The sequence below is a fragment of the Pan troglodytes genome, chromosome 16, assembly GCF_028858775.2.
Source record: "Pan troglodytes isolate AG18354 chromosome 16, NHGRI_mPanTro3-v2.0_pri, whole genome shotgun sequence".
Lineage (NCBI taxonomy): Eukaryota > Metazoa > Chordata > Mammalia > Primates > Hominidae > Pan > Pan troglodytes.
The window spans coordinates 55,233,426-55,246,109 of record NC_072414.2 but is presented as its reverse complement, the minus strand read 5'-3'; the positions used below and the strand labels follow the sequence as shown (position 1 = coordinate 55,246,109).

Below are 12,684 nucleotides of genomic sequence, written 5' to 3'. Positions count from 1 at the left end.
AGAGAGGGCCCAACCTGCCCATGCCCTGCTTCTAAGCAGCTCAGCTGCCTTGCAGAGACAGAGGAGCCTTTTACAAGTACCCAGCAGGACTCTTCTCCAATGTCACCATTCTCTTTCCACACATACCTCTTCAATGTTTCTGATCCAATTTTTAATATTGTCAAAGGATTTTTCATTTGTGATGTCATAGACCAGCATAATGCCCTATAAGGGGGAAAAATATCTTTATTTAGTACTTTATATATTTAAAGTTATAGTATACAATGTCAATGTACTCCTACCCTCCAGAAACCTTTTGTTTGTCCATTTTTTCCCTTTAAAAAAGGGTTCATAATAAATTTGAAAAGTACAGAGAAACAAAAATCAATAAATACTTATTCCACTGGTCTCACCATGTAAATAAAAACCCTTTTAACATTTTCACTGTTAACCTTTAATGAATTAGTGATCGTGGTAAAGGTGATACACCCTTTCTACCTGACCTCACATGATAACAATCAGCCCCAACTGGAGCTGAGTGTTAAGTCAAAACAGCGATAACATTGACAGTAAGAGTTAATCACTTCCACTGTGCACTTGTTTATTCCAAGTAGAAACTATCTTGCTTTCTACTCTTCTACTAAGATTGAGACCACACTGCTTTAAAATTATTTTTTATGTAGGTTGATCAAAAAATAGGTTGTCACTATTTATCTAAGTACATCACAGACACTTAAAATCCAATGCATTTGTTATACTGGTTTAATGAAAGGCATTCTCATCATATTTTTAAAGACTCCATGTCTGGTATTTCTTTTTTTGAGACACAGTCTCGCTCTGTCACCCAGGCTGGAGTGCAGTGGCATGATCTCCACTCACTGCAAGCTCTGCCTCCCGGGTTCATGCCATTCTCCTGCCTCAGCCTCCCGAGTAGCTGGGACTACAGGCGCCCGCCACCACACACAGCTAATTTTTTGTATTTTTAGTACAGACAGGGTTTCACCATATTAGCCAGGATGGTTTCGATCTCCTGACCTCGTGATCCGCCCAACTTGGCCTCCTAAAGTGCTGGGATTACAGGTGTGAGCCACCGCGCCCAGCCCATGTCTGGTATTTCTAAAAGGTTTACCTTCCAAATGTTTAAACTAACACCTGTATGCTACTGCAAAATCTATATCCCCAGACCACACTTCTGTACTAAGTGCTAGAACTACTCACCTGTCCATCTACTACACAAATATTTAGTGAGCACTTACTGTGTGCCTAATACTATACTAGATCCTACTAGCAGTGAACAAGATAGAAAAGGTCTCTTCCTCTTGTAGATGGCTAACAAAGACAACAGACAATAAACCAATATCTATACAACTAATTATAATTTTGACAACTGCTATGAAGATGCATGGGGAACTCATATGCTAGGGGTGTAATTCAATCTGGTTGAGGGGCTGGAGTGGGCAGGGGAGGCTTCCCTGAGGAAATGACATTAAAGCCAAAGCCTGGGAACTTAGTAGACTTAAACTAGGCAAAGGGCTAGGAGCTGGGGTGAAGAGGGGAAGCCCAGGTACCTGGCAAATAGCAGAAACATTGTAAATCTCTTGCTGATGTTGAACCAGAGACCGCTGGATTGAGTGAAAGAAAGTCAGCTTGGCAAGGCTGCACAGATCTAATGGGCGGAGGGCACAAGCTGAGGCTGAAGGGCTAGGCTGGGGTACTCGAGAGACCACTGTCTGGACATTGGCCAATAGATATCCCCCGTGATCACGGCAAACTCAACAAAGTAAAACAAGATTGTCTTGTCTCCTCTGAATCTTCTATTTGTCCTTGTATTACCATTTTGGTGAAAGTAATACAACCCAGTCAGCCAGCCCAAGCACACATGTGGGAGTTATCTTCTCTATAGCCAATCAGTCACTAAGTCCTGGAGACTCAATGTCCTAAATATTCCAGAATCTTACCTACCACACACATGGCCTTATTCAGATTCTCACAAATTAGTCTTTACCTGGATTCCCATCATCTTTAATTGATTTCCCTGATTAATTTCATTCTTTTCTTTCTTTCTTTCTTTCTTTTTTTTAGAGATGAGGTCTCGCTATGTTGCCCAGACTGGCCTCAAACTCCTGAACTCAAGCAGTCCTCCCACCTCCGCCTCCCGAGCTGCTGAGATTACGGGCATGAGCCACCACATCCAGCTTCCCTGCTTTCATTCTTAGCCTCCTCTAATCCACTTTCCGTAAGGGTACTAGAACTATCACTTCATTGATCAAAATCCTTGAGCACCTCTCCTTTATACTCAAAATTAAATTAAATTTCCTTAGTATGGTAGGGGAAGTCCTTCCAGGTCTGGCTTCCAACTTTGTAAGTAAACATAAAATATAAATAAATATAAATCATATAAAACACACATATACACATAGACAAAGAATACATGAAATAAAACGTTAACAGAATATATCTCTCAGAGTAGTGGGATTTTAGATGATTTCTTGGGATTTTCAGAGTTTCCTGTAGTATATGTATCCTTTTTGCAACCAGAAAAACATACATTATTGTTTAAACGACAAACAACTCCTCTATCCTCCCTTCCTCCAGCCTCAAATACAAATGCTTCACTTTGGCTACACGCTGTAAAGGCAATTTACAATTGTCTCCATGTAAATAATTTTATTTTATAAAGGTCAGCCCAGGCATGGTGGCTCACACCTGTAATCCCAGCACTTTGGGAGGCCGAGGCAGGTGGATCACCTGAGATCAGGAGTTTGAGACCAGCCCGGCCAACATGGGGAAACCCCATCTCTATTAAAAATACAAAATTAGCTGAGCGTGGTGATGCATGCCTATAATCCCAGCTACTAGGGAGGCTGAGGCAGGAGAATCGCTTGAACCCAGGAGGTGGAGGTTGCAGTGAGCCGAGATCGTGCCATTGCACTCCAGCCTGGGCAACAAGAGTGAAACTCCGTCTCAAAAAAAAAAAAAAAAAAAAAAAGTCAAAGTAAAGAACTATACATTTTAAAATGGTCAAAATGGTAAATGTTCTATTATGTATATTTTACCACAATAAAAACAATTCAAAGTGGATTCTGCATAATTCCTGATGCAATGTGTTTGGCTGCCTACAATATTAAAATTACCCAAATAACTGCCCTAGCTCTACCATCCTTTGGACTGTATGAACAACCCAGATCATTTATATGCCATGTCATCATGAAGTTTCATTTCACTGGTTAGCACAGAAAGTGTGAACATGGTGTGGTGTTAAGAACACAGGCTAGAGTCTGAGGCTTCTAACTTAGGCTCCCCCACATATTAAATGGGAGATCCTGGAGCCATTATTTTATTCCTCTCAGTCTCCATGTCCTCATTTACAGAATGAGGACAATACTTCTTCCACGCTTGATCATTTTGAGGATCTACTGAGATATTTGTAAACTACTTCACCTAGAGCCTGGGACATAGCTTGGACTCAATAAATGGCAGCTATTATTAATTTATATCTTCAGTTTCAATAGCAGAAATCATTCACCTATTTCTTATGTTTTTAAGCTAACTGATATTATGAATCAGTTAGAAATACAAATTCAAGTGTATCGGTTAAAACTTTATGTATCTAGTATATATCTACAAGAAGAATAGCTTCCTAAGAATTCAGAAGATGGTGTTGGTCTATGAGAAACATTAATAATGTAATGATATGGTCCTGTTTTTCCCCAAAGCCCAAATGTCCATCAGGATCACTGCTATGCCTATGAATGCTGCTGATGTGTTTGAAATGCCATGGTGACAGACTCCAGTATAGTGCTTGTCAACATGCCACATACCTGAATCAGCCAAACTAAACCTGCCATAACCACCACTTGCTGAAAATGGTGGGCCCGGCAATCGACTGGAATAGATGACTTGAGAGATCCAAGAGTCAGGCACAGCAGGATTTCCTGAAGATTTATCCAAGATGGTGTCTAGGTCTAAAATTTCCCACTGATTCACCCCTTCAGCCAGCATTTATTGAGCCTCTACTATGTGTCAGACACTGGCATTGTATACAGCAGAACAAAGACAGAAATCTCTACCTTCAAAATGTGGAAGGTAATACTATTTAGAATAGCAACAATTTCTAATTATCTGAAGTAATGTGAGGAAAGACTAGGCAGTAAGTAAATTAAGACAATCCTCAAATCTAAATGTATTATTTAATACATTTCCATGCCCTCTTTCTTCATACAATGAACTAGAGCCAGACATCCAAGTGAAACATTTACTCTTATATTCTAAGTGCCCCTGCCCACCCTCCAGTGAAAATGAGCATGCAAATGGTGTCAGCACATCATTCCTAGCATGCAAAAAACTGCTCAACAGAAAGGCATGTGTGTCTAAGATGCCTCTAATCAGAATTACCTGTAAACTATTCCAAATCATCCCTGTTATGATGTTCTTTTTATCCCTAAAATTCCTTCCTGGGGGAAACAAACAAACAACAAACAAATGTCTTCCTGGCACATATAATAAGCCCCTTCCCTTTGATTCCAGTCTAAGCAAAATAGAAAGTGGCTGGCAGCTATTTTTATTAAAATGATGACCCTTCACAATCTTAAAAGTATTATAGGGTGGAGTATGGGGAACAAATACACATAAAATGGTTAGTGGTACACTTCAGCCTTAAAAAGGAATCCCTAATCTTTTTGTGGGGATGAGTTATGATGCTACTCCAACACTGGAGAGCAAGTGGTGGTGGAGGAGGAAGGGCAGCATGTCAGTGAGGGGATCTGTGGGTTCAGACCACATCTTCCTAGAGGTGTGGGGACAGCTATCACCCCTTCAGCTCTGTCATCCTAGCACCACTCCCAGGAATACAAGAATCTTTTAAGCAATGAGTTGGGAATGACGGCAGCTGGTACCCTACAATCTACCAGGTTGGGGTTCATGACCTCAGTTGTTCAACCTTCAAAGACTCTGAGCATACTAGATTTCATCATAATTCAAGACTCCAACTTGTGCTTGGCTTAGGCCTAAACACCAGAGATAAAGCCGTGGTCTGGGCCTGGCATTCTAAGCATGGTTAAGCACAGCTCATGGAAGTAAGGCAGCTTCCAAGCTGCCTTACTCACCACTGTACTCCCAGCATCACGCTGCCCAGAGCCAAAAAGCAATGAAAGTGCACTGAATAGATGAAGCATCTTAGGATAGAACATAACAAGTGATGAAGTTATGACAGCAAGGAAAATGCCTGGATTCAGCAAATAACTTGGTAGTCAAGATTCACCAGATTCTTTCCGGCCAGCTGGCAGAATGGTGGTCAGGGGGATGACAGGGAGATGAGCCACAGCAGTGGATGTTGTGGAGGTGGTGAGGTAAGAGATAATGGTGGCAGGGCTGAATGACAAGAGAGTATAAGAAAAGAATACTTAGTCACAGGGCTTGTGGTTTGCTACGACTGCCATAAGGTATTAATAAAAGGAAGAATAATGAAAATATACAATCACATCAGAATGTGTGGAGGAGTTCTAGAACATCTATAAGTTAATCACCTGATTATTACGATGAAGACCACTGGCAAAGTATATAGTTGCTAAACACAACCAAAAAACCTTTTAAATGTCTTGTTTCCCCATCAGAAAATTTATTTTTCTACATACTAGACTCCATCTTGAATCCTATAATCTTGGCAAACAAACATTCATGCTTTACTTCTACCTGAAGAGTTACAAAACCTTACAACACACTCACCATGGCTCCTCTGTAGTATGCTGTTGTGATTGTTCGGAATCTTTCCTGACCCGCTGTGTCCCTAAAATATGAAACAAAGGAGAGTGGTTTTTAAAGTCATCACCAGCATCACTGAGGAGAAACCCTGCTGTAGGAGATGTAATTCTAGTCTGCTCAGGGTGCAGTGGTCACAGAGGAAAGGAGAATGAGACACAGAGGGAGCCCTTTGCACATCTGCAAGCTGGAGGTGGTGGTGGCCACAGGAGCCTGTCAAGAGCTCACAATGACCTGGGTGAAAAACTCAGACCTTGATAAAAGCAGCAACAGAAAAATACACGGAAAAATCCTGCTAGGAACTGGTGTGTTATATTAGTCAAACACACGTGGGAGGGAATAGAGAATAGTTCTAAATTCTTCGACTCCCCGAGATAGTTATAATCCTTTTTGTAAGTGCTTAATGATTAAAGCACTTTGCTTTCTTGCCTGAATGTCTGATTTCTGTATAAAGCAAGCAATCGAGCTGGACTTATTACTGTGTAAATTCTGCTCAGTAGAGCACAATAAAATAGATCTCCTCAAGAACTTGTTCAGCTATGGAGCCCATGATTTCATGGGGACCTGGAGTTCAACACATAAATCTTGACAACGTTTTCAAAGACTTTTAAACATAAACAACATGTCAAAACTATATAAACTTTCATATATTTTTGCTTTTTAGCTGATGGCATACCATTAAAATGCATTCTGAAAAATATAAGAGTTTCTGATTTCATTTATAGAAGCAATCCTATAAAGGAAGTTAAATTTCCTTGATACTTGAGAAAATCAATATTCTCAAATTTCCCACTTCCAGCCAGAACTAATTCATTCCCTGTGCTACTAAGACAATTTAATTGCAGGAGAGAAAGAGGCATTTGTGGAAATATACTAGAAATCTAGTATATACCAAATCCTAATAAAAGATGAAGGCCCAAGGGAATATCATAAGTTAAAAAGCAATAAACACCTTAACATAGACATATATCTTACAAAATACTTTCACACTGCACTCACGTGATGTCTACCACAGCCCATTAGGGTGGGCTACTGGCTGGGGGTGTTACCAGCATCCAAGTTCTGCAGATGAGGAAACAGGCTCAGAGGAACTATGGCCCCAGCTGTGCCACTAAACCAGCTCATATTCTTTATGTATTTATTTATTTGTTTGTTTGTTTTTGAGATGGAGTCTCGCTCTGTCACCCAGGCTGGGGTCCAGTGGCACAATCCTGGCTCACTGCAACCTCTGCCTCCTGGGTTCAAGCGATTCTCCTGCCTCAGCCTCCCAAGTAGCTGGGACTACAGAAGCCCACCACCACGCCAGGCTAATTTTTGTATTTTTAATAGAGACGGGGTTTCACCATATTAACCAGGCTGGTCTCAAACTCCTGACCTTGTGATCTACCCGCCTCGGCCTCCCAACGTGCTGGCATTACAGGCGTGAGCCACTGCACCCGGCCCAGCTCATACTCTTGAAGGAGACAAGCATCTTAGGTCTCAGCTGTTCAGCTCTGGGCCAGGCCTTACAAAAAAGCCATCTTATCCTGTCATTTTCTTTGATCGGCATTAGATGCATGGGGCACTTGTTTGCTGCACCGCTAACAAATCATGGGGAAATGGAAGGCAAGCACTTTTTAGCAGACTAACCATATTTCTCTGAGAAACCCAAGGAGGGGATCATGAGAAAAGATGTAATTTTTTAAATCTGTAAAATATTTGGCATCTTGTTCAATACCAATGGATGGAAAGGGCAGCCTATAGTAACCTTCATAACATTTTCCAGTGAAGTACACTGGAAACCACTAGGAAGCCAATCACTATGTTCCAGGGCAGTTGAGTAGTTATCCCAGCTTCATCACATATGCCCTCGAGTGGACCTAACCACTCTCAGTCCCTGTTTCCTTCTCTATAAAAGAAGAGCTGGGGGATGTTCTTCTTCTGTCCCAGTTCTGAGTTCAAAAAAGAAATACAGCCTAAGGCAAAAGCTAATATGTATAACTTTACTCTTTAGCCCTGCCTCGTTCTTAGCCAGTGCTGCTCTGAATTCTACGTTTTGTCTACTGCTGTCATCAATACACATTAGATCAGCAAACATCACCAACAACCTTCCAAAAGCTCCAAATCTATATGGCTCCATGCAAGGCACTGAACTGAAAGAAATTAAACCAGCTTCTAGGAGGTTAAAAAAAATCTAAGAAGAGCTTCTGAGTTCAAGTCAAAAATATTCAACCTAGCAATCTGGAGGAACCATATTTATTCACTGTAGTTGGACAGATTCTTCAGGAGTTTATGAACCAGAGTTGGGTAATCATAAGATCTTTGCATTGCATATTGCAACATTAGAGTTGGGAAACATCCTAAGGACTAATAGTTTGTGTTCCTCCAACATTTATATGTTGAAGCCTAATCCTCAATGTGATGGTATTTAGATAGGGGAACTTTGGGAGGTAATTAGGTCAGGAGGGTGGAGCCGTTGTGAAAGGGATTAGTGCTCTTCACACCATAGAGATGATCTCTCTCTGGGCCATGTGAGGATACAAGTGAGACAGCTGTCTACAAACCAGGGAGCAAACCTTCACTAGACACTGGATCTGCTGGCACCCTGATCTTGGATTTCCCAGCCTCCAGAACTGTAAGAAATAAATGTTTATTGTTTAAGACACCCAGTCTATGGTATTTTTGTTATAGTAGCTGTGATAGTGTGATACAGTAAGAAACACATATAATAAGAAACATATTTGGTCTCTGCTCCTGATTCTTGGCACACAGATACTAAAATTCTTGGAATCTCCAACAAAGTGTTTAAGTTCTTTTTGTGCGCTAATGAAATAACTGGTGGCTGGGGCTCCTGTCCAGCCACAGGATAGGAGGCTGGTTGCCAGGAGAACCAACCAAGTGACAAGCGGGCTGGAACTTTCAGTCCTACCACTCGACCTCTGGAGAAGGGAGAGGGGCTAAAGGTTGACTTAATCACCAATGGCCCACGATGCAATCAATCATGGCTATATAAGGAAGCTTCCATAAAAACTCAAAGGACTGGGTTTGGAGAGCTTCAGGACAGTGAGACACGTGGAGGTGCTGGATGTTCTTGGAGAGTAGATGACCCCTCCCACAAGGAAGGAAGTGTGGAAGTTCCTCACTCCTTCCCACATGGCTTGCCCTGTGTATCTCTTCCATCTGGCTGTTCATCTGTATTCTTTGCAATATCCTTTATAATAAATGGGTAAACATAAATAAACTGTTTCCCTGAGTTCTGTGAGCTGCTCTAGTAAATTAAAGGTATCAGAGGAGGGGGGTCATCAGAACCCCAATTTATAGCCAGTTGGTCAGAAGTAGAGGTGACAACCTACTACAGTTGAGTATCCCTAATCTGAAAATCCAAAATCTAAAATGCTCCCAAATCCAAAACTTTTTGAGTGCCAACATGATGCCATAGTAGAATATTCCACACCTGAGCTCACGTGACGGGTCACAGTCAAAATGTAGACATACAACACAGTTTATTTAAAAAATTTTATTGGCCGGGCGCAGTGGCTCACGCCCGTAATCCCAGCACTTTGGGAGGCTGAGGCGGGCGGATTACCTGAGGTCAGGAGTTCAAGACCAGCTGGCTAACATGGAGAAACCCCGTTTCTACTGAAAATACAAAAAAATAGCAGGGCGTGGTAGCGCACGCCTGTAATCCCAGCTACTCAGGAAGCTGAGGCAAGAGAATCGCTTGAACCCGGGAGGTGGAGGTTGCAGTGAGCCGAGCTCACGCCATTGCACCACAGCTTGGGCAACAAGAGCGAAACTCCATCTCAAAAAAAAAATTTATTAAAATATTGTATAAAGTTATATTCAGCTTCATGTGTACCAGCTGTATATGAAACATAAATGAATTTCGTGTTTAGACTTGGGTCCCATCCCCAAGATATCTCATTATGTATATGCACATATTCCAAAATCCAAGAATATCCAAAATCGGAAACACTTCTGTTCCCAAGCATTTTGGATAAGGGATATTTAACCTGTACTTGTGACTGGCAGCTGAAGTGGGGACACTGCGGGACCCAGCCCTCAACCTGTGGGATCTGATGCTATCTCCAGGTAGACAGTATCAGAACTGACTTAAATTATAGGACACCCAGAAAGAAAAAGAAAATTAAAAAAAGAATTAAAAAAAAGGTATAGGACACCCAATTGGCATCTGCTGGAGAATTACCTGGTGGTGGTGGGGGGAACCCCCTGACATCTGGTGTCAGAAGTACTGTGCTATGTATGAGAAAAAAAGTGTGTTTAAAAATATCTTAGAGCAGTCTGAACTATGACATGATTTTTTTTCTCAGTCTTCATTTTTCTATTTAATAAGAAATATGCAAATAAATCATAAAATATCATAGCTAGAGGGGAACTCCAATGCCATCAATCCAACCAATTTACAAACGAGGAAAAGGTGAGACCCTGAGAAGGGAAATAACTGGCCCAAAGCCCTCAATTTGGAGGCATCCTGGCTAGAACCTAGATCTGTACTTCCTGCCAAGGGTTCCTGCGACGTGACTACTCTGTCTTATCAGATTTCAAAACTACAACAACTGTGATGAAGAAGTAATTTGCGTTCCTTAGAATTTAGTTTCCTACCCTCAAAAATTATAGTTTTGGAAAGATGAGCTATCGGATCTCTTCCGGCTTCAACAGTTAGTACCCTCTCTCACCTTCCCAACTCTTGGTGAAGATACCTTTGAAGGATTCCCAGTGCTTACTTATTTCCCCTTGGTTCCGATAAAGAAAAGATGTTTTAGCTATCACAAGATGCCTCTAACTTATTACAATTCACATTTAATTCCTACTTTCAATTCCCAATTAAAGCAGAAACTGTGTGTGTGTTTACTTACCATATCTGAAGCTTAATTTTCTTTCCATCTAGTTCTATCGTTCTAATTTTAAAATCAATTCCTGCCAGAAAAACAAAGAAAGATATGTTAAGTTTCTTCAGATATAATCCAAGTCTCATTAGGAGGACAAAGATTTCTATTGAAAAAAAGCTCTCCAACGCACTGGAAAATGTGAACACAGAGAGGGTGTGAATGGTATGTTTCCTCTGAATACAGGCTGGAGAAAGGAATGCTAATTACTCAGCAAAGAATTCCCACACGTGTTAAATGCAACGTATTATATGCCTCATTATTCTGACACAAATGGATCACATCCTGCAAAGTTATATAATTTAGATAGATTGAGAACATGCCATATTTCCTACTTCCTGAAGTACATATAAACAATGCTTCCTATCTACTCCTCAACCCCAATCCTTCCCAAAAGAAGGCTATGGGACCTCTTTAAAGAATATTCCTCCATCTCCTTCCACTTTTTTCTTCAGATTCTGCAAATGACTAAGGAAAAAAAATTTGCCTATTTGACAGTAAGGGAGGGAAAGCCTGCATATCTATTTTAAACAGTTAGCAAGTATTTTATACACATTTTAATAAATGTTCCCCACAGATTACTTGCTAGAGCTGAAACAGGAAGAATGGATTTCAGGCCTGACTGTACTCTAGAATTGCCTGGTACTATGATCTGAAAGTCCCCTCCGAAACTCAGGTTGAAATTAGATTGCCATTGTGGGACCTTAGAGATACTAAGTACTAAGAGGTGGGACCTTTCACAGCTGATTCATGTGGAGCCTGTATGAACGGATTGTCCTTATCACAGGAGTGAGTTATCTTGAGAGTGGGTTTTTATAAAAGTTAGTCCTGCTCCTCCTACATTTTCTTCTGCATGAGTGCACTTCCCCTTCCAGTCTTCCAGCATGAGATAATGAAGCATGAAGGTCCTCACCAGATGCTGATGCCATACCCTTGGAGTTCCCAGCCTCCAGAATCATGAGCTAAATAAATTTCTGTTCATTATAAACTATGCAGTTTCAGGTATTCTGTCATAGCAGCAGAAAATGGACTAAGATGACTGAGAAATGTTTAAAAAAAAAATCCTCATGATTAGGCCTGCCCCCTTCCCCAAATTCTGAGATTGTGACTTAATTAGTCAAGGATGGGACCTGGGCACTGGTAATTTTTAAAGTTTCCCAGATGATTCTAACCTGAAGCCAAAAGTTTTGGCTTTCAAACGGCTATGCCTTTTGAAGGCCTCGGGCACTTCAAAAGTTCAACCCTTCCCTCACATATTTCCCCCCACTATGGTAGCTCAAAACTTATTTATCAATTTCAACGACAAAGAACCACAAAGCCCTTGACAAATATCAGCAAGCTCTATCATATATCAGGAATAAGCTTTCTGAGGAGACCAGTTAGTGAATACAACTAGTTGCAATTTGCTAAATCGTCATCATCTGGCTACTCAGCTTTGTTTAGATTTTTCTATTCTTTTGCATTCTGTCCAGCAGGGTTTCTCAATCCCTGGGCCACGGACCAGTACTGGGCTGCACAGCAGGAATTCAGTGGCAGGCAAGTGAGAGAAGCTTCATCTATATTTACAGCTGCTCCCCATTACTTGCATTGCTGCCTAAGTTCAGCCTCCTGTCAGATCAGCAGCGGCATTAGATTCTCATAGGTGCTCAAACCCTATTGTGAACTGCCCATGTGGGGGATCTAGGTTGTGCACTCCTATGAGAATCTAATGCCTGATGATCTGTCACTGTCTTCTATCATCCCCAGATAGGACCATCTTGTTGCAGGAAAACATGCTCACAGCTCCCGCTGATTCTACATTGGTGAGTTGTATAATAATTTCATTATATATTACAATGTAATAAAAATAGAATATAAGTGCATAATAAATGTAATGTACTTGAATCATTCCTAAACCACCCCCACCCCCACACCACCACCACCTCCAGTCCCTGGAGGAAAAACTGTCTTCCATGAAACCAGTCTCTGGTGCCAAAAAGGTTGGGGACCACTGCTATATAGAACCCCTTAAAGTGGTTTCCAAGAAATTTCAGGAAAACATGTAAATTACATATCCTCTAAA

The 12,684-nt window shown here is 41.2% G+C and overlaps 1 protein-coding gene across 3 annotated transcripts in view; it reads right to left on the bottom strand.

Moving 5' to 3' along the window:
* Positions 1–12,684, bottom strand: part of RAB8B (RAB8B, member RAS oncogene family) — a 78,697-nt gene that overhangs the window by 12,152 nt on the left and 53,861 nt on the right. For all 3 annotated transcript variants that reach the window (XR_010151726.1, XM_009429300.5, XM_016928333.3), the window contains exons 2-4: positions 10,593–10,653; positions 5,704–5,764; positions 127–204 (exon numbers count right to left, since the gene is read on the bottom strand). Coding sequence is in view for 2 of the 3 variants with exons in the window: in XM_009429300.5 (XP_009427575.4) it covers positions 127–204; positions 5,704–5,764; positions 10,593–10,653 (200 nt within the window). In the remaining variant the exon portion in view is untranslated. The remainder of the gene's footprint in view (positions 1–126; positions 205–5,703; positions 5,765–10,592; positions 10,654–12,684) is intronic.